Source organism: Culex quinquefasciatus, chromosome 2, assembly GCF_015732765.1.
Source record: "Culex quinquefasciatus strain JHB chromosome 2, VPISU_Cqui_1.0_pri_paternal, whole genome shotgun sequence".
Taxonomy (NCBI): domain Eukaryota; kingdom Metazoa; phylum Arthropoda; class Insecta; order Diptera; family Culicidae; genus Culex; species Culex quinquefasciatus.
In genome coordinates this window covers 158,227,686-158,252,675 of record NC_051862.1, presented here as the reverse complement: position 1 = coordinate 158,252,675, position 24,990 = coordinate 158,227,686, and the positions used below count along the sequence as shown (strand labels likewise).

The 24,990-nt window shown below is 35.7% G+C and overlaps 1 protein-coding gene across 1 annotated transcript in view; it reads right to left on the bottom strand.

Moving 5' to 3' along the window:
• LOC6041488 (protein piccolo) overlaps positions 1-23,600 on the bottom strand; it is a 40,532-nt gene extending 16,932 nt beyond the window's left edge. Inside the window, exon 1 of the mRNA XM_038252296.1 lies at positions 22,924-23,600. Within this exon, the coding sequence (XP_038108224.1) occupies positions 22,924-23,126 (203 nt within the window). The 5' untranslated portion in view covers positions 23,127-23,600. The remainder of the gene's footprint in view (positions 1-22,923) is intronic.
• Positions 23,601-24,990: the final 1,390 nt, after the last annotated feature.

Sequence of the window (24,990 nt, the reverse complement as noted above, 5' to 3'; positions counted from 1 at the left end):
AAATAAAAGATATGAAAATGAAAAAAATTGACCATATTTTCATTTGAAAACTGTGTATTTTGTTGAAAAGTCTGGCCGCATCCGAAAACAGATGGATATTTCGAAATTTGCGCGGCAACTCGCCCAGGTTCAGCACACTAGCTTTCATCTGCATTCAGAAGAATCGAAATCGGATATATGGGAGCTGAGAACGACGCGACAAAAAATTTTGCAAAATTTTACCCCATACGAACATCACTCGACCTCCACGGAATTTATTTTCTCAAAATTCGAGGGTTGAGGGTTGGAGATAGACGAGTTCTGTCATGGTGAATCGATAGAGCGTCGAAAATCGATGCAGTGTGATTTTTTAACGATTTTTCCGATTAAAATTCATGCTGAATCGACGTATTTTCGAATATGAAAATGACGTCCAGCCATAAAGTAAAACCTATACCTTTCTTTAGTAAGAAAGGCAAAAAGATGGTTTATGAACCTTTTACGAATAATTAATGATTTTAAACCGGAGTTACATTTAAAAATATATTAAGAATTTCCATATCAAAGTCCAGCAAGTATAGGTGATTTGTATTTTTTTTTTAATTTGTTTCAGGATCCCAAAAATCTTAAATTTCGGATGATCACAAAAACAATCAAATACCGAAAGTGTGTCTAAACTGTAATGTAGTCGAAGTTTTGCTTAAAATGTTTACAGCAAATATAAAGCAAAACACATTTTTCCACGAAAGCCTCTAATTGTTTTCCTTTCAGCCAACCTCTGAACGCGCCCATTTGGCACTCCGATCGATTTTATTTCCATTCCGCGAAATTCGGCGTGTTTGAGAGGAAGTAAAATTTGGAAAAACAAAAAAAAATAATCGTGTAAACTACATTAAAAAAAATACATCCAGTGCCGGCATCCTGAGTTTGGGACTTTCTCTGAATAAAATGCTAAAAATACCGATGATGCAATCCGCAGCTCCGAATCTCGCCACCAAACACTCCCGCGATCACATCTCGGTGGCAAAAATCGGCGAAAAGACAACACAAATTGGCCACCCCCAAAGCTCTCCCACCAACCAAACCTTCCCCAGTCAGGAGGAGGAGGAAAAACTAGACAATCCGCACGAATCGTAAATCCACGGCCGCGCCACACACTTTGCAGACTAAACGACGTTGTGCGAAAAATTTCCTCGCGGTTCTATAATTTTCATTTTTTTCCCCTGTGCGTGTTTTGAAATTTTCTTTTCTAACTTTTCATTGGCATTTTTAGCATCTGTTTTTTCGCGGTCATGAACCCCATTGCCAAATCAACAAATCGACTTTCACTCAAGAATTGGACATCCTTCGATTCAAAAATACTGCCACGGTGCGCCAGATCAAGTTACGAACCCACCCTCGTAAGTGGTTCACTTCCGGAAAATGCTCCAATGCTGCCTCGCTGGCCCTGGCCTGTCAACACATTTGTCCGCTCGAAACGAAAGCTCATTCATCATCATAACTGTTTCATTGAGAATCCATTAAGTGCCAAACACTCTACTCTATCAACAGTCATTGCGCTAAGTAGGCTACGCGTGTGTTTGTTTCGAAATACGTGTGGGTGGGCGAGGTCAGTCCAAATTTAAGTGTATGGTCAAATTTTCCTGAAAAATTTACAACCAAAACAATAAAAGGCGCCACCGCGACAGCGCCGTCACTTTCACGTTTCGGTTTCAATCGGTTTCTGATATTTTGCAGGATATACCTTTCTGAAGAAAAAAAAAAGTAAAAAAAACGGCACGATGCATCTCCCGTTGTGTCCCGCGTGTGGGTGTCGCAAAAAAACACGAATTTTTACCAGGCTCTTAAATTGTCTACAACGCGCGTTCGTTTACGTCTGGCAAAGTGTGTTCTTTGTACGAAACCTCGTGCTGCACGCTAATGTTTTGACACATTTCTTGACCAGATCAACCGGATGGTTGCAACTCGTTTTGTAAAAATAGCATTTCGCGCCGCGAATCGGTGAATGCACCACTTTCATAATGTATTTTTTTTTTTCGCTGCTTCCTGGGTTCAAACCACATTATCTGAGAAACAGGATTTTGCATCAAGGAATAAGGAAGCCATTATTTTCTCTCGAGGGGATTAAATTTATGAAGTACTAAACAACGCGTTTTGTTGCGAAATTTGTTTGTTTGAAAATTCGGTCAAAGTATTTCTGGTGCATGTACTTTAAGTGACGGGTAAAGATATATAATAGGGTGGGTACGTTTTTCAAAAAGTTCTCGGATCACGTTTTAGTATGGTCCCCCTTGTAGGGCATGCCCATAGGGACTTTCATTCCAAATATCAGCTCATTTGGTTGTAAACTGGTTGCGCGCATCAGGGTTAAAGTTTACATGGGAATTACTATGGAAATTGGAACTTTTGTTCAAACGCTCCTACAGGTCTGGGAAAATCAGGCGCGCAACTTCTGGTATGGTCAGGCCTAAGGAGAATGGTCTGGAGAACACTTTTCCCGAAGAGAGCATATGGATTCGTTGTCCCTAGACCTGGCGCATCGGCAAACAATCCGACGTCTCCGGAATCAAGGGTTTTTCCTGAAAAAGCATCACATTTTCCTTAGCATGCTATGAAAGCTTGATGCACACGGCGACGCCATATGTCAGGCAGCTACCACGTGGTTAAAATATTTGCAAAAAAATACAAATTAGCTATGCAAAGATTCTGAATTCGACTAAATAATATCAGGATCGCTCGAAATGATCATTTTCTAGTTAAAAGAAGGTTTGCAATTGAATATTCCAGCCGTTTCTCACCCACGTGGTAGCTGCCTGACGTATGGCGTCGCCGTGTGCCTCAAGCTTTCATAGCATGCTAAGGAAAATGTGATGCTTTTTCAGGAAAACCGTTGATTCCGGAGACGTCGGATTGTTTGCCGATGCGCCAGGTCTAGGACAACGAATCGATATGCTCTCTTCGGGAAAAGTGTTCTCCAGACCATTCATAGGCCTGACCATACCAGAAGTTGGCGCGTGATTTTCCCAGACCTGTAGGAGCGTTTGAACAAAAGTTCCAATTTCCCATAGTAATTCCCATGTAAACTTTAACCCTGATGCGCGCAACCAGTTTACAACCAAATGAGCTGATATTTGGTATGAAAGTCCCTATGGGCATGCCCTACAAGGGGGACCATACTAAAACTTGATCCGAGAACTTTTTGAAAAACGTACCCACCCTAATATATAATGCAGTGAAATAATTGAACTTTTTTTGATTGATTTAGATCTACCCACTAGCGTGCACTGCCACTAGCGGCAACTGCCCCACCATCCTCAGAAATTTGTTCTAATTTTAGTCAGGGGGCGTCCATAAACGACGAAATTTTCAAAACGTCCATATAATTGCCCCACCTTCCTCGAGGAGCTGGGCACGCTACTAGATCTACCAACTATTTTTAAGAAAAAAATATATCCAATTAGTCATAAGCAGTTTGCAGTTTATTTTTCAAATGAATATGTCTTCTATCGTTATAACGTCATATCAAATAATATCTTTGATTTTCCTTAAATCACCTAAAAATGTATTTCAAAAAAAGCAATTGTTATGATTTACTGATAACTCTTCGTTTAAGTGATAAGTTAAGAAAATTATCACAAATAGTGCTTCTCTATGTGTTTTTTTTCATATCCCTAAAATTGATTTCCAATTAGAGATGTTTTCCACAAATCACAAAACTCCGTGCATTGTCGCCACACGTCATTTATAATGTTCTCCTCAAAGGAGTTGCATTGTACAGAATAGTGTTTGCGAATTTAAACATATATTCGAGACAGATCCAGATGATCACAATGATTAATTCTTTTTAAAAAGTGCAAAATTTTTGGACATTTCAAAATGTTTTCAATAAGTGTTTTTAGTTTATAAAATGCAAGGCTTGATCGAGTTTTTTTAGGAACATAAAATTTCACAAAAGTCTTTTTTTTTTATCCTCTAAAACCCAACCTCATCTCTGAACGAACCTCTTTCTAAAAATTCGTCTAAAATCCTTTTTAAAAACTAATTTAAATCTTCTTGACTGCACATATTCGCATAAATGCCCCATACGCAAAAACAGCAAGCTGAGAAAATCGCATTTGAAGTTTGTCCCACACATAAGGCTACGTGTTAAGTTTTCGAGAAAAAACTGGAATTCCTCCTGATTTCTAGAACAAATTACTGGATGTTGTAGGCTTTTCTGAAAGAGCATATGATGTTGAACGAAACACCATCAATAACTCAAGATGCATATGTTTAAAATGCATATGGGACATTTATGCGATCAGGGGCAGTAGATGTCTGTACTTATTTTATGAGACTTTGTCAATGTATTGAAAATATATTTTTTTTGTAATTCCGTCGTGAAATGACTTGCTTTTCCTTTTATTATTGAGCGACGAAACAGCCTACTTTTTTCTACCAAGAATAACAAAATGGAAAATAAATATCTTTCAATTTCACTGCTGAAAAATTCTACTTTCAGCACTGAAATGAGTGATGAAAAGTTGAACTTTTCAGCACTAGAATCCAAAAGAAACATTTTTCAATGTTTTTTTTGTTTTAAACGTTGAATTTACCTAACACATGGATGTTTAACATAAAATTCCATTCAAAAAGCGTTGCAAAAATTTTTGTAAGCAACTCGCAATTGCTAAATTTGATTTTTTCAGCACTCGTCGTATGTATCCAACTCGGTAAACCTCGGTTGATAAATGTCGACTCGTGCTGAAAAAATCTTCTTTTTGCAACTTGTTAGCTTTTTGATTGTGAGAAAAGTCATAAAATTTACACTTTTGATAATGTCTTTTGTGCTATATGTTTTGAAAAATTGAGCATTATTACAGGCTGCAGTTTTTTATTTAAATAAAAAAAAAAAAACAAAAGGAACCTTTCAATCAGTGTTTTTTGAACCCAGTGCACACAAAATTAAAACTGGTACTCACAGGGGGACCTGCGCACTATGGGGTATTTCCATATAAGCGAGCGGCCAAAAATATTTTTTTGCTTTTCTGTGACTTTTTTGTGTTGTTTGTACTTAGTATAATGAAAACAAATAAAATTTGATATTTTTCCAAAAAAAAAGTTTAATTTTCGATCTTTTCATATATTTGAGGCCACATGCATTAAAGTGGTGAATTTTAATATTCTTGCTCTGTCTATTTGATGCACGGAATGGCGGTTTATGCTATGTTAAAGTTTCAGATTTACGTTCAATCTCCCTCCCCTTTTTCTTGAGTTAAAATCCACCTCTCTTTGAAGACACCCCCTCCCCCTCCAATTAAAATTTGATTTTTGCGGTGTTTTAGAATTTTAGACGGTTTATTTTATGGAACATTGTATGGATTCTCGTCCACGTTTTTGGTTGATCCACTTGCAAAATTCACGTTTTCCACGATAAATTCTTCTAAATCAAAATCACTATGTAACCGATTGTCGTTAGATTACTTAAAATATGAACTTCTTCTATGGGCTTTTGTATACCTCGTTTTGAAGCTACAGAACAACGTGCGTAGTTTTTCCTCTGTGGTTTTTCCCTGAGTTGATCATGTGATGGTTCTGCAATGTTGTAATTCTTACAAATATACTGAAAGCAGTTCTCACGTTTTCAGAATAGTGCTTCGTTATATCGTACAGGGACACTACGGTATTATTATCCATACTTTCAAAAGAACACAACAACGAACTGATATGGATATTCGACGAATCGTTTCTGTAAAATATTTAGAATAGGAATTTCTAATTTTATTAAACGTACCTAAGTACCAACAAAGTCATGAATATCAAATCAATTTCAAAACATACATAACAGGTACGTCATTTCTGCCTCCGCAGGTAAATAATGTGATTTTAACCAAGCGTATACGCGAAATCATTAATTTCCTTGCATGAATCAAAATGTTCAAAATGGCATAACTCAAAAAGTGCACATAAGTGCACTTTGAAATTTGGAGACAAGTTAGGACATGGTTCAAATTTTAAGCTACAAAATTTTCAGATTGCACAAATGCACACAAAAAAAGTACTCCATTAACAAAGTTGAAAAAACTAAATTTTGAATAAAAATCCATCTTTTTTATTTTTATAATTTTTTTTAGCCTGTAAAAGTGTGTTTTGTAAAATATTATTGAAAAGTTAAATCAATTACCTTTCTGAATATATATAATGATGCAGGAAAAAATACATAAACAGCTACACAGTACAACTATGAAAAATAATATTTTTTTTGTCAAAAAACATGTTTTTTCTTACCATTTTCGCCTTTGAAGGTTTGCAATTCAGTGAATTTTGAACCTACAACTTTCAAACTCCGGATTTTTCTTAGTTAGAATGTTTATTTTCGAAAAAAAAATACCAAAAAAATAATTAGAGTATATCGGTTTTTCGATTTATGGCCGCCTGAAACCCCATAGTGCTGCGCCTTAGCCCACACGCTTATCAGAACGGTATGACGGGAGAAGGATTAACGTCAATAACAGCATGCCATTGAAGGCCATTGAGGCAGGTTTCGCATACCGATGGGTTACTTTGTTTATAAACATCAAATGCTTTGAAGCTTATTTTCAAGGTCGTAAATAGTGTTTAATGCCAATTGTAATGCTGCAAAGTTCCTGCTACTTTGAGGCATTCGCAAAGCTTATTTACTACTTCAAAACATTCCAGTGCTGATTTAGTACTGAATTAATACTGCAATTAAGTGCTTGTGGTTACTTGGTAGGACTGATACAGACCAACTATTATTAACTGTATTAGTACATCGATTTCCTATTTTAAAACATTTAAATGCTTTAAAAACTGCTGACTCATTCAGTTTATGCAACAAATTACAAAAAAAAAATGTCAGCACAACACGTTCATTTATCGATTTACCGAGTTATTTGCCGTTAAGATAAGTGTCAATCTCCAAAATAGTATCGACAAGTAGTACCAGATTTTGATTGATCCTAAATTTTAGCGCAAACAATCCTTTTGTAATTCTTCTTTTTTTTTAATTTAAGTTAAGTCATAAAAAGTAAAAAAAATTGCTTATTTTTTCCCTGTACTCTTTTTTTGTCGTTTTTTGACGTCGATCCAGAAAGCTCAAAACTTCTATTTTATGTAGGGGAAAGTGGAGTGGAAAATGCAAGACGACCACATGGGGCAAGAGGAACAATTACTTTTGTGTGTGTAGGTTACATGGGCAATAGAGTTATCTAAGCCCGCTCTCACGCACACTAGCACGCCATTTGTTTTGCTAGTTGGTACAAAATTTAACCTCAATCTTTTTCGTGTACGTACACGCAATACAAGTGCACGTAGATAACTCTATGGAGCATTTTTTGCTTTTTTTCTACAATGTTTTTTTATAATCATCTTATTCCAGGTCTTGACTAAGACTTTGATAGAACAAATTTTTAAAAAAATCTGTTTTTTAATATAAAAAAATGATTTTAAAAATTTTGATTTTCCGTACGTTCTTCTCAACTAGTGGGGCAAGACGAACAACCCGTTGGGGCAAGAGGAACAATGCATGAAAAAACATGTTAATTTGCTAACAATTAAACTGTTATCACTTAGATACATCAGATTAGAATGTATTTGAAACGTTTCTTTCATTTTTAGATTGAATAATAATATTTTACTAAAAATTTGATCGTTTATCCGAAAAAAAATATTACTTAGATGAAAAAAAGGAAATTTTCATAATATCATTATATTTTGAATTGACATTTTTTTTACAATTGTTTATCAGTTTTTAAGTACTTTTATTTATATATTTCTCAATAAAATATGTTCTTGCAGCAATTCGTATTTTTTTCCATACAAAAAATCCATTTGGTACACTTGCCCCACTTGAACAAGATTTTTTAAAAGCTCTCAACAAAAATAACTAAACGTTAAATCATACTTTGTAGTAGGTGCAAGTCATTGGTAGGGACACTACTGATCTAGTAAAAATTGCATTTTGATAAAATGAGCCTTAAAACGAACCCTGAGCCTTATTTTGTACCATCCAAATATTATAAGAAAACAAAGGTTTTGAAAAAAACTTCATTAAATCTTATGCCCCTTGGCGTTTACGTCGTTTTGGCGGTTATGTGGTAGTAGAATCAGCTAATTGCATTGCTAGCAACAATTCCTCATACTGAAAATAATCAAAATTGTAAAAATTACGGCCGTACGAGCGATTGTTCCTCTTGCCCCATATGGTCGTCTTGCCCCACCTTCCCCTATTTCTTATGGAGCAAACTGTCAAAAACTGCTCGACTGCGGGTGCTCCATTGTTCCTTTTGCCCTACATCATGTTTAATGCAAGAAGTTGCCCTGTACGATCCTCTGATTTTGACATGAGTTTCAAAAATGGCTAACATGCTCAAAAATTTCCATAACAGAAAAAGTGACTTTCTGCATATAAAATTGTATTGGCTTAACATAATTTATTATCGTTGAGTGTAAAGATGTGTAAAAACGTTAGTGGGAAACCCTATTCTAATTATCAGCAGATTATGAGTACTCATCCTAAATAAATTAAATGAAGAATGATAAAAAAATTATTGTTATTTTATTGTGCCGATGACAACGAGGCTGAATTTAGGCGATAACATTTACGTTAACTACTCAAATAAGTACATATTGCAAACCAAAACATATTACTACACGTTCACGCTGCGTGATGTTTTTGGTGTAGAGGCCTGTTCAGGAGCATTTTTTTGACGGTCAAATTCTGCGAATAAGTGTTGAGTGAGTGGTGGGAGTCAGGGTTGCCAGGTTGCCAGATAAATCTGGGAATGCCAGATTTTTCAAGTGTCTGCCAGAATAAAGATTCGCCCTTCTCTGTGCCAGATATTGACAGATTTTGGCAGATTTTTTACTTTAAGCCATTTTTGTACAACTTTTTGATTAAAATGAATGAATTTTATTGCAAATAAAATAAAATTGATTGTGTTTTCCTTAGAGATAATGTAACTTATAATTTTTGTGCCTATTAGGATGGCTCGACATGATCGATTTTTCAGAACAAAGTTTTTTCGGTCCCTTTTGGGTCCCTGAACAACCCCCAAAATTTGGGAGCGATTGGTTCAGCCCACACTTTGCGCAAAGCGATTCAATTTTGTATGGGATTTAGTATGGGATTTAGTATTTCAGGGTGACCACTCAAATTTCATTTTCAAATTCCCGACTTTTTCCAGACTTTTTTTTCAGACTTTTCCAGAATGCTCAAATAATAGGCATTTCTTATCTAAAGAATGATTTCACACAAAAAACTTTCTATAAGAACAGTCAATATTAACCACCGAAAAAAAATCTCAATGGATTTAAAAAAAAATCCAAACATAGGCAAAAAAAACATAGGCATTTTTTGTAAATACAGAAACTAAACAACAAATAAAAAAAACTTCAAAAATTGAATTTCATTATTTATGATTCAGAGTAGAAACACAAACAATTAATCTTTGAAAAAATAATCGAAAGTTCAACAATACTTATAACTTCCACGTTATTTTTTAAATTGGCAAACGTATAGTTTTTGATACTTCGTTTCAACTGGAAATGACACAAAGTTAAATATAACTGAACTTAAAATAGCGTTCCAATTTTTTTTTAAACTTCATCATTATTTTAAAACAAAGAATGCTTAAAACATGACTGCTGTTATTATTCATTCAAAGGATTTAGAAAAATGTCAAGGAATGCATAAAAAAACGTTTTTGCCAAGTTCCCTTTTTAATTTTGTAATTTTTGATATTGAATTTATGTTAATTTATCTAGTGGTCAGTATTTAACTGTTTTTTTTTTCAATGATAATTCAGTTTGATATGATTTTATATTTTCCCACTTATTTTAAGCAAAATGTTTAAGACAATTTTTTTTAAATTGCAATAACTGAAAATTTCTTGGATTATTGTTATTTTTTTTTGCAATTTCAATATATTATTTATGTTTTCAAAACGAAAAAAGTTTTTCAATTTTGGATTTTATTCGATATTTAAGTTTTCCGAAAACTGAAAATAAGCTTTATCTATGGTAGGTAATTTACCCATACTCACAAAAAAAAGTTCAATGAGAACATTCGGAAAAAAACAAATTTTAAATTACTAAATGAATTTAGTTAAACAATTAAAAATATTTACAAAAAAACCATTGCCAAACTCAAGTTAGAATCTGTTTTCAAATATTGAATTATGTGACAAAATTAAATAGAATCATAATTCTAAGGCTCTATTTTTATATCAGTTTTTCATTAACTTTACCTCTTGTTTGATGAACAAAAATTAATAGCGATCATTTGATTCATAAAAAATATTATGAAAATCTGTGTCAAAGACTCCAATATTCATTAAGATTTTGAATGCCTCAAATTTATTGAAATAGTGAAAAGAACCTTGAATTTAAAGTAAGTTACTAAAGCAGAAATGAGTGAATTCAATTTGAAAATTGTACAAAATATTACAAAATAATTCAAGAGTTAAAAAATAATTTTCAAACAAGTATGCTCAAAATTCCCGACTTTTCCCGACTTTTTGACAAAAAATCATAAATTCCCGACTTTTTCCCGACTTTTCCGATTTCCCGACTTGAGTGGCCACCCTGGTATTTTGATTTTTATAATTTTCAGGTTTCACTCAATTTTAAAACCAATACCGTAGGAGTGTAGCCCTGATTGTCCTCTAAAACTTTCTGGAAGAAAGTATGGTTCTATCTCTCTTCTGAAAAAAGATATAGCGTTTTCAAAAGTCCGATTGGAAAATAAGAAAGAAAATAAGAAAATAATTATATTTCCTGACAACACTGGCAGTACATTTACCTAATATGAGTAGGACACTTATTTCTAACTCGTTTTAAGTGCATCCTAGGTAAATGGTGTCTTCTGGAAAGTTGTTGTATATAAACAGGGCCTATCTTTTAAAAATATTGACGCCCATACAACCAGTAAAACCATCTGAATTCTACAAACTTTTGGATTGATTTATACCCTCCCTCCCCTTCACCACTCCGAATTGTTAGATTTCCGTCTGCCAGATTTTGCCAGATTTTATTCGATACTTTGCCAGATTTTTCAAATTTTGACCTGGTAACCCTGGTGGGAGTCGCCAGTTCATAACAACAACCGTTAAACTGACACCACGCACGTATTGTGGGCAAAGGTGTGCGTGAAGAATGGTTTTTATTTTTGAAAACAAAATTTTCAAGTTCACGCGTGTTTCGCATGGATCTTAGCGAATTTCGCGAGAACCGTTACGCAGCTAAACACGTGTTTGTTAAGATAAACGAGTCGACTGACCGCGTGGTTCGACCAAGTTGTTCTAAATGTTTGCAGAACTTGTATTTACTATAATTTGCGTGACAACTGCTCAAGTGGACGTTCTGTCGCCAGCTCGCCATGGCCCTGACAAGATTCGTCGGAAGTGATGCTGTACAAAGTGTAGCAGTGACGCGGCGACCTTTCTGCGCAGCGTGAAGGTCTTCGTACGTACCATTCGTGACTTGTTGTCAGCTACGAGGGATTATGTAAATTACACCGGCTGATTCACTGTCGGTTCAACAAAATACGCAGCTGGTTTAAGGGCCACAACGAATACATCCACATCCTGAGTACGGTGAGATTGGGCGGTCAATTATTGCAATTACCAAACCTGTACTGCGAATGAATCAGTTTCATCAACCGCAACAATCGCTGCCATTAAACCCGCTCTGCATGCACCATATTGGGCAGGTTCAAGTTCAAACTTAATAAATTTATCCACGCTTGGGTTTTATAGAGCTGATGTACGCCGCGACGATGATGATCGCGATTCCATCGAACCGTACAAAAACAAAAACATCCCACAATAAAAACAACAGCAACAACGTGTTTTATGGTCAACCTCCGCCCGCGCGCGCCCGGATTTCAATATTGAGCGTGTGTGTGTGTTTAATATTCGTGTATACTAAAAATACTTTTCCCATGAGTAAGCAGGGCTAAATTTAAGTTTGAAATGGTGCATCTCTCTTTTACGTTGGGAGGCCCTTTTCAAACCGCATACAGAGAAAAGGGTGGTTGTCGTAGTCCGGCGGCCCATATGGCAACAGGTTGAGCTGTGTCCGTGGTCCCGGTCGCGGGAGATTTACGACCACTATTTAGATTACTACTGATCTTTGTGAGTGCGAACACTATACAGAGGAGAACTTAATATTTTAGTTGGGTGTTGAGCAAATCATTGAGATTAAAGCGATTCTTCACGTGTTAGCTTTTGACGTTGGATAACGTCTTAGAGTATTCTCGAATCGAAAAGTCACAATTGTTGAACCATTCGATTCGAAATAAAAAGCTGCAATCATTTTCAACGCTTTTTTTATTTGTATGAAAATTTGTGTGTACTTTTTTATTACCGTTATCAGGGGTGACATTGGGTCTGGGGGGTGAGATTGGGTCAAACAAAAATGCTGAAATTTGTATGACCCAATCTCACCCCCCAGACCCAATGTCACCCCTGATGACGGTACCACAAAAGTAATTTGGCATCATGAGTTCGTCCATAAAAATCATAATTTTTTAAAAACGTAGAAAAAAAGTCAAACACTTTTTTTGATTTAATTTTTTTATGAAAATCAAATTAGTTTATTTTTAGTCAAAATCGTGACATTTTTCCTCTATAGAAGTCATGACCAAGCTTGACCATCTCCGGTTTTTTTTTCGAAGAGATCATAAAATTTCCTACAAATTTGCTTCAAAGACATTGAAGATTGGACCAACACAACCGCTGAAAGAAGAGCAAACAGGAACAATGAAGTTTTTTTTACATATTACCAAAATAGCGTTGAATTTTTAGGTGACGATAACTCACCAAATATGCGTCCGATATTCAATATTAAAATATAAGACTTAAGTTAAATTTTCTGTTCTTGCAAAAAAATACATATTTTTAAAATTCGTAAATCAACTCTAACATTTAATATGGTCAAAACTAAGCGTTTCAATGCCTTTTCAAATGTCAGTTTTTCCTGTTTGCTTTTCTTTAGAGGCTGTACCTCAGCAACCTTTGGTCCAATCTTTGGAACAAATTTGTGGAATTTTTTTAAATCTTTTCGATTTTTTCCATAGTGGTCAAGCTTGGTCATAACTTCTACAGGTTATAAAATTCACGTTAAAAAAAAATATATTGCTTCAACTTGAAAACGGTGTACAATATATTTTTTTTTGTAAAGTTCTACTTCTTTAAATAAAATTGAATAAGTTTTTTTTGTAAGTTTTTCTATACTCAAATAAAAAAAGTACCAAATTCCTAAATTCTTGGAATTTTGCCTCCTCTCCTTATTTAGTAATCCAAAAAACCCAATTGCTGCTTGGAAGGCAAAATTCCTAGAGTTTAGAATTTTGGTCCTTTTTTTTATTTCAGTGTACGTTTTCCATAAATTTGGATTTTTTTCTCTTAAAAAATGGGCCAGCAAATTTCGCCCAATCAAATGTGCCATTGCTCAAAATATGCCATTTTTTGTCATCGAAAACATATCCAAAAATAAGTTTTTTTAAATGATTATTTTGCTATTGTTTTTATTAGAGCGTAACTATTTTTTTCAACTTTGATGATTACACCCAATGAATTAGAAATTCCGATTTCCAGATTTTTGAATATTTTAACCTTTTTTTATGCACAGATGCTAAAATTATGTACAAAATGGCTTATTTGGCCGAAGAAAAAGTACACACAAAATTTCCAAATAAATAAAAAACTTCAATTTGCAAAAAAATCTTATTCTAGGAAGAGTTTTCCTTATATTTTCGAATATTCTTATAACTTTTTTTATGGACAGATGCCATAATTATATAAAAAATGGCTTATTTGGCCAAAAAAAAAGTACACACAAAATTTCCAAATAAAAAAAACTTCAATTTGCAAAAACATCTTATTCTAGGGAGAGTTTTCCTTATATTTTTAAAAAGTTTTTGTTACTATACAATATTTGAATATTTTTTAATTGGTTTTGGAATTCCACACAACTAAAAAAGTAGTAATCCATCTGCGTGTAAAAGCCCTGGGTGTAAAATGAATATTGCATTATCTTCTGCAATCTTATGTGATTTTACACCCTGAAATATGTAGCCCATTAGTATGGGAAACCTACTTGACCGAAATGTCAAGCTCATATACAGTATGTAAAAAAAGTATTTACACCCCTTGGGCACTATGCACATTTTGTGATGAAACATGTAAAAAATTTAAAGTTTGACAGGAACCTAGTACTACGTTTTGTTCAGAAACTCATGCCAAACATTTTGCTACAAAAAGCTCATGAAAAGATGATTTCTATAAAAAGTTATATAACAAATACTATTACGAAAATAAAAGAGGTGCAAAAAAAGTTTGTACACCTTTCGAAAAATTAACATAAATAATGTTATTTGTTGACAAATCACCATGAATCCAGTCTCCCAACTCCAAATAGGCATCCTTGACTGATTCAAAAAAGAATTTGGATTGAATATAAAGTTTACTAACTACTTAGTATAAAAGTTTATATAACTCTGGAAATTCTATATAAAACTTTTCTAAACTTAAATTTGCAAACTTTTAATTCAACTAAATGTCAATATATTACCATATAATTGCTAAATAAACATTTTGGAGTGGGTATAACACCGTTTTGGGGGTATTTGTATCGATAGAATAGATTTTTCGTTGGAATTTCGTACCAACCCGGAATTACGTCGTAGGAATATCCGCTTGCATCCGAACCGGTCCACGATTCACAAGTCAACCTATGTGGAATCGGAAAGGGCATAAAATTTCCGATCTTTTGATACCCAAACATCTAGGTTTTCTTTAAAACCTACGTTTTTAAATACCTAAGCAAAAACGTTGTTATGGTTTCGTTTGAGCAACCTGCCAAAAATGTATGGAATTTTGTAATTTTTGTTCTCGTGGATCAAACTTACTTTTTGCCCAGGTATTTAAAAACGTAGGTTTTAAGGAAAACTTAGATGTTTGGGTATCAAAAGATCGGAAATTTTATGCCCTTTCCGATTCCACATAGGTTGACTTGTGAATCGTGGACCGGTTCGGATGCAAGCGGATATTCCTACGACGTAATTCCGGGTTGGTACGAAATTCCAACGAAAAATCTATTCTATCGATACAAATACCCCCAAAACGGTGTTATACCCACTCCAAAATGTTTATTTAGCAATTATATGGTAATATATTGACATTTAGTTGAATTAAAAGTTTGCAAAATTAAGTTTAGATAAGTTTTATATAGAATTTCCAGAGTTATATAAACTTTTATACTAAGTAGTTAGTAAACTTTATATTCAATCCAAATTCTTTTTTGAATCAGTCAAGGATGCCTATTTGGAGTTGGGAGACTGGATTTATGGTGAATTGTCAACAAATAACATTATTTATGTTAATTTTACGAAAGGTGTACATACTTTTTTTGCACCTTTTTTATTTTCGTAATAGTATTTGTTATATAACTTTTTATAGAAATCATCTTTTCATGAGCTTTTTGTAGCAAAATGTTTGGCATGAGTTTCTGAACAAAACGTAGTACTAGGTTCCTGTCAAACTTTAAATTTTTTACATGTTTCATCACAAAATGTGCATAGTGCCCAAGGGGTGTAAATACTTTTTTTACATACCGTATGCGTTTATCCTTACAGCTTTACATCGTTCTGATGGCCGAGTGGGCTAAGGCGTCAGTCCTTACTGTTGGTGCTGGGTTTGAATCCCGTCGGTTGCAACTTTTTTTTTGTGTTTGCAAAAATCGTACATGCAGTGTGTAATATTAAGTGTTTATTTTGACCAAGGTGATGTGCATGCTTTTGCATGCGATTTTACCATCGGATTTTTTGCTGTGCATGCTTTTAAAACTGCTGTTCCTACTCAAATTATAGTCTCGATTCGCCCCAGTTGTCATGGGAAACAATTTTTTTTATTTTTTATTTGACATTTTGTCATCAAAACTTAAATTTCCGAAGTCTGTAATTTTTCAAGAATTTATTCATTTTCAAAAATGCTAGATATGTTTTAGGGCACTAAAAGAAGCAAAGTTTATAAATATTTTGTAAAAAATAAGTTTTTCGCAGGGTCATTAAATTAGATCCACTTTTTCAATCTACGTTATCTCGAAAACTATTGGTTCGATTTTCAATATAAAAAAATGAACTTTTATCAAATTTTCTGATCTGTCCAATAGAAATTATTTTGAAATTAAAAAATAAGAATCTTTAATGCTCACTATTCGATTATACAAACCGCTTAATTAAGAAATACTTGAAATGCTGAAAGTGTGAAAAATCCTCTCAAGCTTCTTAACGATTTGATACACATTCTTGCCTCCAATCTGTATACAGCTCAGTAAATTATTACTCACGATGCCGTCATGCCCCCAAACCCACAATGAAGATTCTTTCTCTCTTCTCGATTCGCTGGCTGCCGCCGTTGCAATATAGAACATTCCTACGTATCGAACAAGACCAAAAAAAAAAGGCATACTGCCCTGTGACTCATGACCCAAGTATGGAACCTGTTTACACTTTAGTCTACTGCCTCCCTTCCCTCCACCTCACACGGTTAGGCCGGCCGGTCAACCGCTGTAGATTTATTGACCCACCACGGAGAGTGTTTCGTTCGACTGGAACGTTCCAACGGGAGGAAGGCTGTTCAGTTCACGTGCGATGATTGACAGCGCGATTGGCGAAAGGGAGTTGCGATCACAAAAACGGACAGCGAAAGTGCGCAGATTATGAAGGGGGCTTTGATTTTATAAGTTTGGCCCACAAAAAGGTGAAATCAGTTCGACCCATCAGATTGTGATTCGATAACCGGAACAGTATCGGCTGCGGAACCGGACCATGCGTTTCAGGGCTGGACCGAGATTACGAAAGACGCTGTGAGTCAGGCTTTCGAAAGATGATCGGTAAAAGGTCACTTAACTTGGTGGATGACTCGTGTGTCAATTAGATGATTTGTGGTTGCTTTTAACATTTCGAAGTAAGTTTCGAACATTTCTTAAGTTATTCAAAGCCGCAAAAAAAAAATCGCATTTAATGATAAAGTCTTCACCAACAACCCAGACGAGTGGCGGCAGTTTTATTTGATCTTCTTGAATAGGTTTAAAACTTCTTCCTCACTGAATGACACGCAGAAATGGGTAAATCCCGCGAACGCATTATATAGTCTACTGGTGTCACACACTGCGCTGCCACTCTCCGCTGATTGGCGTAAGCTCGTAATACCGGTCATAAAATAATCGCACGTTCTTGGATCACATCTGAACGAACAGAAGATGACTCTCGTCAACTCGAGAGGCACCGGGCTGCCCTCAAACTGTACCAGTGCGCTCTGTACGAAAGGGAAATCAGGTATAACGAGGTAAGCTTAGCGCCGATCTCAATGAGCCTGCCCGAGATGATCGTTCATTGTACAAACAAGATTTATTAAACCGCACAACGTAATGACTTTATCTTGAAGCAAGCTGAGCTACATTGTATGCGCAGATCTTCGCAGCACCTGCAGATGACACTTTCATACACGGAGGGAAGATTTGCGTTGTCTGTGGATGTCCCTGTGCCTGCTTCCAGCTGGTCGGTCGAGCCATAAAGCACAGTTATTGTGAGGGCATTAGAACACCTCTAGGAAATAAGCGATTTCCGCGTCGTAGGCCTGGGCGACGTGTGGCGCCAGCCAGCAGGACCAGCAGCGTTGATGAAATGCCTTTTATGGGCCCGTCCCCAATGACGACTGAGTGTGGGGTCTGGCTGAGCGGCAGGAGTAGTACCTTTGAAAGCACTACGAGTAATGACGTTTTCTGTTATTGTCCAATTAACAGCAAGTAGGGGAAATATACCCATTTTAATCACTCAAAGCCGTTCGACCAATTCTCATCACTTTTGCCGTTTTCCGCTATTAAATCAACATTTTTAGATGTATCAACAATGGAGAGTTGCTTGCTCACTTTTATTTGAACTATTTATTACTTTGGAACAGTTAAAAACACTTTATGAAAGCTGTAATCCATGATCAAAGTACTGATAGGCCGGAAATAGAAATAGGCTGAGAAAGGGTATAGTTCCCCTATACCTTGGCGCAATACAGTTTATGAATGGTTTTGCGGGGGCTTGAACGGTGAACATTGCAGATCAACTTTACAGAATTTGTTGTTCTTCTCTTGATTTTTCCTCCTTCAGATATCTTGGATACTTTTTAAACTTTAAGAAGTGTTATTTCACCCTTGTTTACAAGTCTCCATACAAATATTGCGATTGCTGGAATTATGAGAAAAAACATTGGCATTCAAAACTTTGTAAAAAAAAAGCTGGAAAAAAGGTTTTTATAGACATCTTTTTCTTATCTATGGCGCAAAAAAATCTGTTTTATTTATATTTATTCTTCGATTTTTTTCTAGGAAATAACATTGAAATTCGAGTTCTGCGTCTCCATTTTAGTCAAATTTAAATGGTACATTGTCTATTAAATAACCAAATGAGCAATTCTCTACGAAATCGGCTGATTTGTGCTTTCTTTTGTTTTTTTTTGGCTCAAACTTTGTGGGGACCAAAGAATGTTCAGTAGGGTGCCCAGAATATGGAACTTTTTCAAGCGTTCATAAAAATACAAGCGTTCATAAAAATCTGAACTAGGAACATCATTCCTTTGTGGACCATCATTCAGTGAGGTACTCCTGGATTTTAGCTCCTGAAAAGTGCTTAAAAAGTGCAAAAATGCCTCAGGGCAAGAAAAAGAGGCGGTCCTCACCAGCAGGATCGGCAGATTTGAAGAAGCTAAAGAATGCCGAAGCGCTACCTGCAAAGCCAGGCAGTTTGAGCAAGGACGCTCTAAAATTGTCTGGAAACCAGTTCGCTACCCTCCCTGTGGACGTGAGCGAGAAGGAAGAATTTGAACGACGGGAAAAGTTGCCACCCATTTTTGTGAAAACATCGTCATCGGATTCGGTGCGAAAGTGGCTGACCGGGTTTATCAAATCTGGTGCTTTACGAGCTTCCATTCGCTTGTGTGCTGATGGACTCAAAATTCTGCTACCTACCAGAAAGGATTACAACTACGTTCGGGATTTCCTGAACAACACAAAGATTGAATACTACAGCCATGACGATCCAGGTAAACGCCCCATGAAACAGGTCCTCCGAGGCCTGTACGACATGGATGTGAGTGTGCTGAAAGAAGAGCTCAAAACTCTTAAGTTGAACGTGATCGAAGTCTTCAAGATGACGAGACACAACAAGGACATCAAGTATCGTGATCAACTGTACCTGGTTCATCTCGAGAAAGGATCGACAACGCCGTCTGAGCTGAAAGCAGTTCGGGCAATTTTCAACATCATCGTGACTTGGGAACGTTATCGTCCAGTGCACCGTGACGTGACGCAATGTTCGAATTGCTTGCAGTTTGGACATGGTGGAAGGAACTGTTTCATCAAGAGTCGTTGTGCAACCTGCGGAGGTGAGCACAAAACTCAAGCTTGCGAAACAATCAACGAGAACATCGAAGCGAAATGCTTCAATTGCGGCGGCGACCATTCTACCAAGAATCGAAGCTGCCCAAAACGAGCTGAGTTTGTAAAAATTCGACAGCAAGCGACGACGAGGCACCAACCAAATCGTCGCAAAACACCACCAGCATACACGGACGTGGATTTTCCTGCTTTGGCGTCACCAGGAGCAGGATCTACTCGAGTGGTTCCAAATCTGCAGCCATTGCCGTTGAATCAGCGGCAAAGAGTTGCAGAGCATACAACACCTCCAGGCTTCAGTCAGCAACCGAGGGAAAACCAACCAACATCAACGGGTGAAGGCAGTAGTGACCTGTTTTCACCACAAGAACTTTTGAACATTTTCATCGAGATGACAACAACACTGCGTGGTTGCAAAACTCGCCAGGAACAAGTAAGAACTCTTGGAGCATTCATCTTAAAATACAGTTCGTAGTTTACTCGTTCTAGTGATTTTGAATATTTCAATGGATCTATTTTTTTTTTAGTTTTAGGTTAGGATTAGCTGTTAAAGTGATTTTTTTTCTTTTTTACCCAAATGTATTCAATTCAATGCAATAATGTAAAACAATTTGAAGCAAATAAATAAATGTGATCAGTTAATAATAAAACAAAAAATACAACAAAGATGAAGAGCATTAGGCCATACCACTTATAATGTAAAAGAAATGTAATTATTATAAGAATGTTCAATAAAGACATATTTAATTTCAAAAAATTGAACTAGGAACAGTGTTTTTTTAGTTTTTTTAGAGTTGAAATTTTATGGTACTTTTTTTTAAACGTATTGCGCATATCAAAACCAAATCAAATAGAAATATTAGCGCATGACAGCCGCAGTGCAAGACGTAAACAAATACCTGTGTTTGTGTTTTTGTATCGGGAGAAAAAAACAACAACTTTTTGTTACCATAGACAACATATAAAAATTGCACTGCGAGGATATTTGTCTGCAGCGATCAATTGGATCGTAGGATTCTATATTTTCTCGAAATTATTAATTCCATAAAACACTTTGTTCATAGTTCCCAATTTCATGAACGCATGTTCACGATTTTGGGAACCTATTTTTCTCCGTGCATATATTGCAAAATCTGTATCTTTTGGAGGAAATTTCTGATCGATTTGGTGTTTTCGGCAAATTGTAAGTATTGATGAAGACTATTCAGAAAAATGGACACAATGAAAAAAATTGCCGATTTTTTAATTAACTTTTTTTTACAAAAAAATATTCCGGAATTTCGCTTTTTTTAATTTTTGTTATGTTTTAGGTGTTTTTTGGGAGAAAATTGTAGTTCAAACATTTTTTCTAGTATTGAAAGTTTTGCCATTTTGAAATGTTAGTCTTGGTTCAAACTCCAGCGGACAACTCAGCGTTCCCTCCTGGATGGGGGCGATCGTTCGCCAGCGTGGTCGCTGCCGGTAGCGGCGATGCGGCCCAGCAAGAGGTTACCGGAGAAGATCTCTTCACCTTGCCGGAGTTTTTTGCTCTAGCGGGTGAGATGATGACGCGGTTCCGGACCTGCCGTAACAAGGCGGAGCAATTTCTGGCCCTCGGGGAGCTAATGATTAAGCACATCTACAATAGATAAAAAATACTGTGATCTAGTTTAAGCTTTTTCTATTTCTATCCCCTTTCCTTTGCAATTTCAGTAAGTTTTTTTCTATTTTTTTCTTACTTTTGGTAATCTCTTAGTCATAAGCAATAATCGTTCCAAAATGGATTGAGATTTAACACACAGCTGCAAGGAACTCCAAAACTCTGTTATGTACTGCGAATGAACTAATTGTAACATGATTATTCACTAATAAAACCGAATTGAATTGAATTGAAAATTGTCTTGGTTCAAACATTTTCAATCATTTTTTTCTAGTATTGAATGTTTTGCCCTTTTGAAATGTTAGTCTTGATTTAAAAAAAAATTAAAACATTTTTTCGAAAAGATCAGAATTCTGAGATACACCTTACCAAGAATTCAAATCAATGAAAATGAGTGTCAGCTAACTATCCTGTAATTTTCAACTGACAATATCTGGATTGGTTCGATTTTCAATGCTTAAAAAAACTTTTGTGTAATTTTCTGACCTTTTCAATAAAAATAATTTTGAAATTTAAAAACCAAGCATAACTTTTGATAAGGTCTACAAATAGATAATTTTCGTCATTTCATATTTTAACCAAAATTTTGATAACATTTTTATTGAAAATCTCAAAATTTTATTTTTTTTGTCATAAAAAATCAAACCAATGACACTTTTTCATCGATTCGAATTAGGTAGGATGGTTAATCTCAGAAACTAATTTTTTGATTTTCAAGGTCTAGAGAGACAATTTTAGAACATTTTCGAAGAAAAAAAAATGTCAGAGGTTGCTTCCCTTTGTTAAGCATTTAAAAAAAATAAAAAAAACTGAAAATTCCGAATATTATAGCCTAAAAGTGACATTATTACAAAATCGGTGCCTTTATCAACAATTCGGTATAGTACTTTTCGGTTGGAAATTTATTTTAGCTCTAAATTTTTTTTTCTTTTTTTTATGCTTTTTTGATTTTTTTTTCAAAAATCTTTTTTTTCAAAAAAAATATTTCTGGAACCAGATTGTGTACCATGGAATGGCTCTAAACTAAGCTCTAAAGGTGTTTTTTAAGTCCCAGATTTTTTTTTTCAATTTCAAAATACGTATTTCGGGAATCTAATTTTTAGCAAAAAACAAGAGAAATAAAGAAATGGGATTTTTTTTTGGTAATATAACTTTTTTTTTCTTCTGAATATTGAAGTACAAATTTAAAAAAACGCGAAATAATTTGCAAAAATTTAGAGATCTACTCTCCTGGCTTATTGGCTAAAAAGGATTTATATCAAGATATGACTATTTTTCAAATCTATTTTATTATGATTGGGTTCGTAAATGCAAAAAAATAGAATGGAAAAAGAAGACAACAAGTTCTACGAATGGTTGGTACACGTTCTTTCATATTTGTTGCATTTACGGAACCAATCCTGAAATATTTTTATTATAAAAGTAGTCTAACTAAGTTGTAAATAACTTTATGCATATTAAGAAAATTTATTTCAAGATTTTAGGAGGACGTATGAAAACACAGTTCTTTGTAATGGCTTGAATAGTTACTGGATTTAGGAGTAAATAATACTATGTGAAAATTGCAAAATTGCTTTATAAAGAATGAAATAAAAAACCCTTCTAAAGCCTCTCCAAAAACAACCGCACAGAGTTCAATCGAACTTCTCAAGTGTCCGTAATGATTGGGCCCCATGATTCACACGCGTTGGCCGCGCGCTGCTTCCAAAGATAAACGGCGTTGGTGAGTGCCCATATTAGCATATATGCTTCGGCTATTACGTGGTCAATTAAGTCATCGCCACTTTCGCGGGTCCACCTAAAACCCACGACCGATGATGACTCATCGCGACTCTAAACCCGACCTCCCAACTTACTTGTCCACAAAGTCGAATCCTTTGTCCTCTTTGACCATGTACGCCGGATAGGACTGCAGTATCTCGTTGGCTTTCCCATTGTAGGACCCCAGCAGTTCACGGTACTTGGAGTACACGAGACTCTTGAGCTGGGGATTGGGCCCACCGGTGCTGGTGCTGCCCCCAGCGGATCGCTCACTCGAGGGGATCGCTTTGGTGGCCATTTTTCGTGCTCTGTAATTGTGGTGTCTCTCGTTGAAAGTGTGTATATTTTTTTTTCGCAACTCAAATGACGACAGTCATTAACTGTTCCGGCCGCTTCTCACGTCACAAATCACTTATGCTGCACCATTTTGCACTTAAAATCAACAAACCCGGCCAGCTTGGCCTGTAGCTTCCTAACGAAAACAAGCCAGTCGTCAGCGTTGGGAGCGCGGTTTACGCACAGTCAGCTAATATATCAATATGTTTTGAGACATCAACCGGGGAGGACTACGTCATGCGGTCAAGGAATTTGAGCACTTCTGACGATAATCACACACGCGTCCGAACTTCCTTTTTAGCGGAACCAAAGTTCACCGAGAAGGGGAGGTCGAGGTTCTGAAAAGTGTTCCTACTGATCGCGTCGCGAAGCGAAGGTGGTGTAATTATTGGACGACGACTGTTCGACGAGACGTTACAGTTCGTACTGACTGGGGAGGAATAGCGTCTTGTGCGCCCCAGACTACGGCGTTATGAGAAATATCCCACCGTCGTCGTCGTCGTCGTCGGGTCGCCGATCGGTCGTAAGGCGCTTATAGCCAAGGGTGGGCTCATGTTCGGTTGTGGGCAACTCTGAGCGATTCGAACCATGGTGGAGCATGGTATGGTATGTGGGGATGGTCTCCTGTGGAATGGTCTCTGCTACGTCTCATGATGGGAACTGGAAGAAATCAGCTCGGGGTGGGCAAAAAGCGCAAGGATGGAAGGAGATTTTTAAACATTTTTAAATTTCTTTAAATTTATAGAGTTGTCTGCCACTTTAATCCAAGTTCCATCCTAGTCGATTTAAACAGAAAACATGACTTGTTTGATTTTTTGCAAGATTCTTTTGACATTGATTTTTACATTTTTGGTTTTCAATTGACTGAGATTTTTGTTGGTCGTTAACATAACATTTTAGGTATCAAAAGTAAGTAGTTCGAATTACAGTTTAGACTCCATTATTCGAAGATTCGAATATCCGAAGTTTCGATCATCCGAAGATTTGTATGGCAATTTGGATACTCAAACCATGAACCAAAACATGTTTTTTTCGTAGGTATTCTTTTATTTTCTTACTTTTTACATCATATTCGATTTAAAATTTAAATTGTTGAATGTCTTAAAATAATTAAATGCATTTTTTAATATCTTTTCACCGCCATTTTGGCTGCCATCTTGGATTTAAAAATTCTAAATCATTTAAGAGTAGTTTAGAGGCACGACAATCCAAAATGAGACAAAAACAAAAAAATCGTGATTCGATTATCTGAAGTGAAATTTTTCCGAGGCCTTCGAATAATCGAGTCTGGACTGTGTGATGATTTTGCAAGCTTTTTTAGTAGATTTGTAGATCAAGTTGTTTCTCACATCCAATCTACCAAACCGGTTCAAGTAAGAACGATTTGGCTAAAAAATCACGTTTTTGATCAATTTTTAACTCGCTTTAACTTTTGTCAGGAGTAAAATAGCACCATTAGTTCTTCTAGAAAGTTTTAAAGTTTCAATTACATATTTTATTGTCTAGTCCACAATTTTCTAGAACATTGTAACACTGCGAAAAATATCCCAACAAAGTTACAAAAAGACAACATTTTAGAATTAAAAATTTGTGAAACAATTACCCTTCTGAATTATTACATATTCAATAACAGAAATTTATAAACTACAACCCTTACCCGACAAACTTCGTTCTGCCTTTTTTTTCGTTTGTTGACGTTTTTTGCTTTTTTGCTTATTCAGCCTCCTGTGATCAAAATTAGATTTTACGTAACTTTCTCCATACAATTTGCCGATGCTCCGGAATCGGTTCCAGAGCGGCCAAAGTGTCAATTAATTAGCATATAA